Source organism: Myotis davidii, unplaced genomic scaffold (genome assembly GCF_000327345.1).
Source record: "Myotis davidii unplaced genomic scaffold, ASM32734v1 scaffold274, whole genome shotgun sequence".
Classification (NCBI taxonomy): Eukaryota; Metazoa; Chordata; class Mammalia; order Chiroptera; family Vespertilionidae; genus Myotis; species Myotis davidii.
Window position 1 is genome coordinate 2,076,322 of NW_006285613.1, and position 800 is coordinate 2,077,121.

The window sequence follows — 800 nt, forward strand, 5'->3', positions numbered from 1 at the left end:
CTCCCTTCCCCTGCTCCCCCTCCTCCCTGCCCCTGCTCCTCCCTCCCTCCTCCCTGCCCCTCCCTCCTCCTCTCTGCCCCTGCTCTGCATACCTGAACACGTAGTCGTGGGCGTCGATGTTGGGACCCTGGCGGGAGCCGTTCAGGATGCCCCCATTACCCACCACAGCGCACCGGATGCAGTCCCTGCGTGGCTCCCTGGAGCCTAAGAGCTGGGCGTTGTCTGAGCTGTTCAGAAGGCTCAGGGTGGAGGCGATGTCTGTGGGTCGGGACGGGGACCTCATGCAGAGGCTGCTGGCATCGGGACAACAGCCCCTCCCAGGAGGCACAGAGGGCGTGAGAAGGGAAAAGGGGCCGGTGGGGACAGGTGTGGCTGTGCCCACGGTGCCTCTGGAGACCGTGTTCCAGAAGGAGTAACCTGGGCATGCGGGTGGGGGCAGGGCTAACCGGGAGCGTCTGACAGCAGCAGTCAGCTGGCTGCGTGGGGCCCCGTGCCCTGTCTCGGCCACCTTTGGGCACGGGCACTTTAGCCTTTATGCCAGGGAGGCCCCAGGATGGTGGGAGCTGCTGGGGGTGGCGGGGAGCCAAGCCCTTCTTGCTGATCCCCGGGTGCTTGTGGGGCAGGAAAGTAAGCAGGAGTCGCACAGCTTGGGGTGGAGCGCAGGCTGAGGGTTACCTCGGCGGGGGATCCCCTGCCAGCCGTAGGGGGCTCGGCGCTGGCTCAGGCTGTCCCAGAGCTCCGGGGAGAAGAGGCCCGCGGCCAGCAGCACTGGCTGGGAGAAGTTGAAAAGAGCCCAGAAG

At 66.8% G+C, this 800-nt stretch overlaps 1 protein-coding gene across 1 annotated transcript in view; it reads right to left on the reverse strand.

Annotated features, from left to right (window-relative positions):
- ST6GALNAC2 (ST6 (alpha-N-acetyl-neuraminyl-2,3-beta-galactosyl-1,3)-N-acetylgalactosaminide alpha-2,6-sialyltransferase 2) overlaps positions 1-796 on the reverse strand; it is a gene marked incomplete at its 5' end in the record, with an annotated part of 7,264 nt that extends 6,468 nt beyond the window's left edge. The window contains 2 exons of the mRNA XM_015559217.1: positions 93-258; positions 676-796. Coding sequence (XP_015414703.1) covers positions 93-258; positions 676-796 — 287 coding nt within the window. The remainder of the gene's footprint in view (positions 1-92; positions 259-675) is intronic.
- Between the last annotated feature and the right edge of the window lie 4 nt (positions 797-800).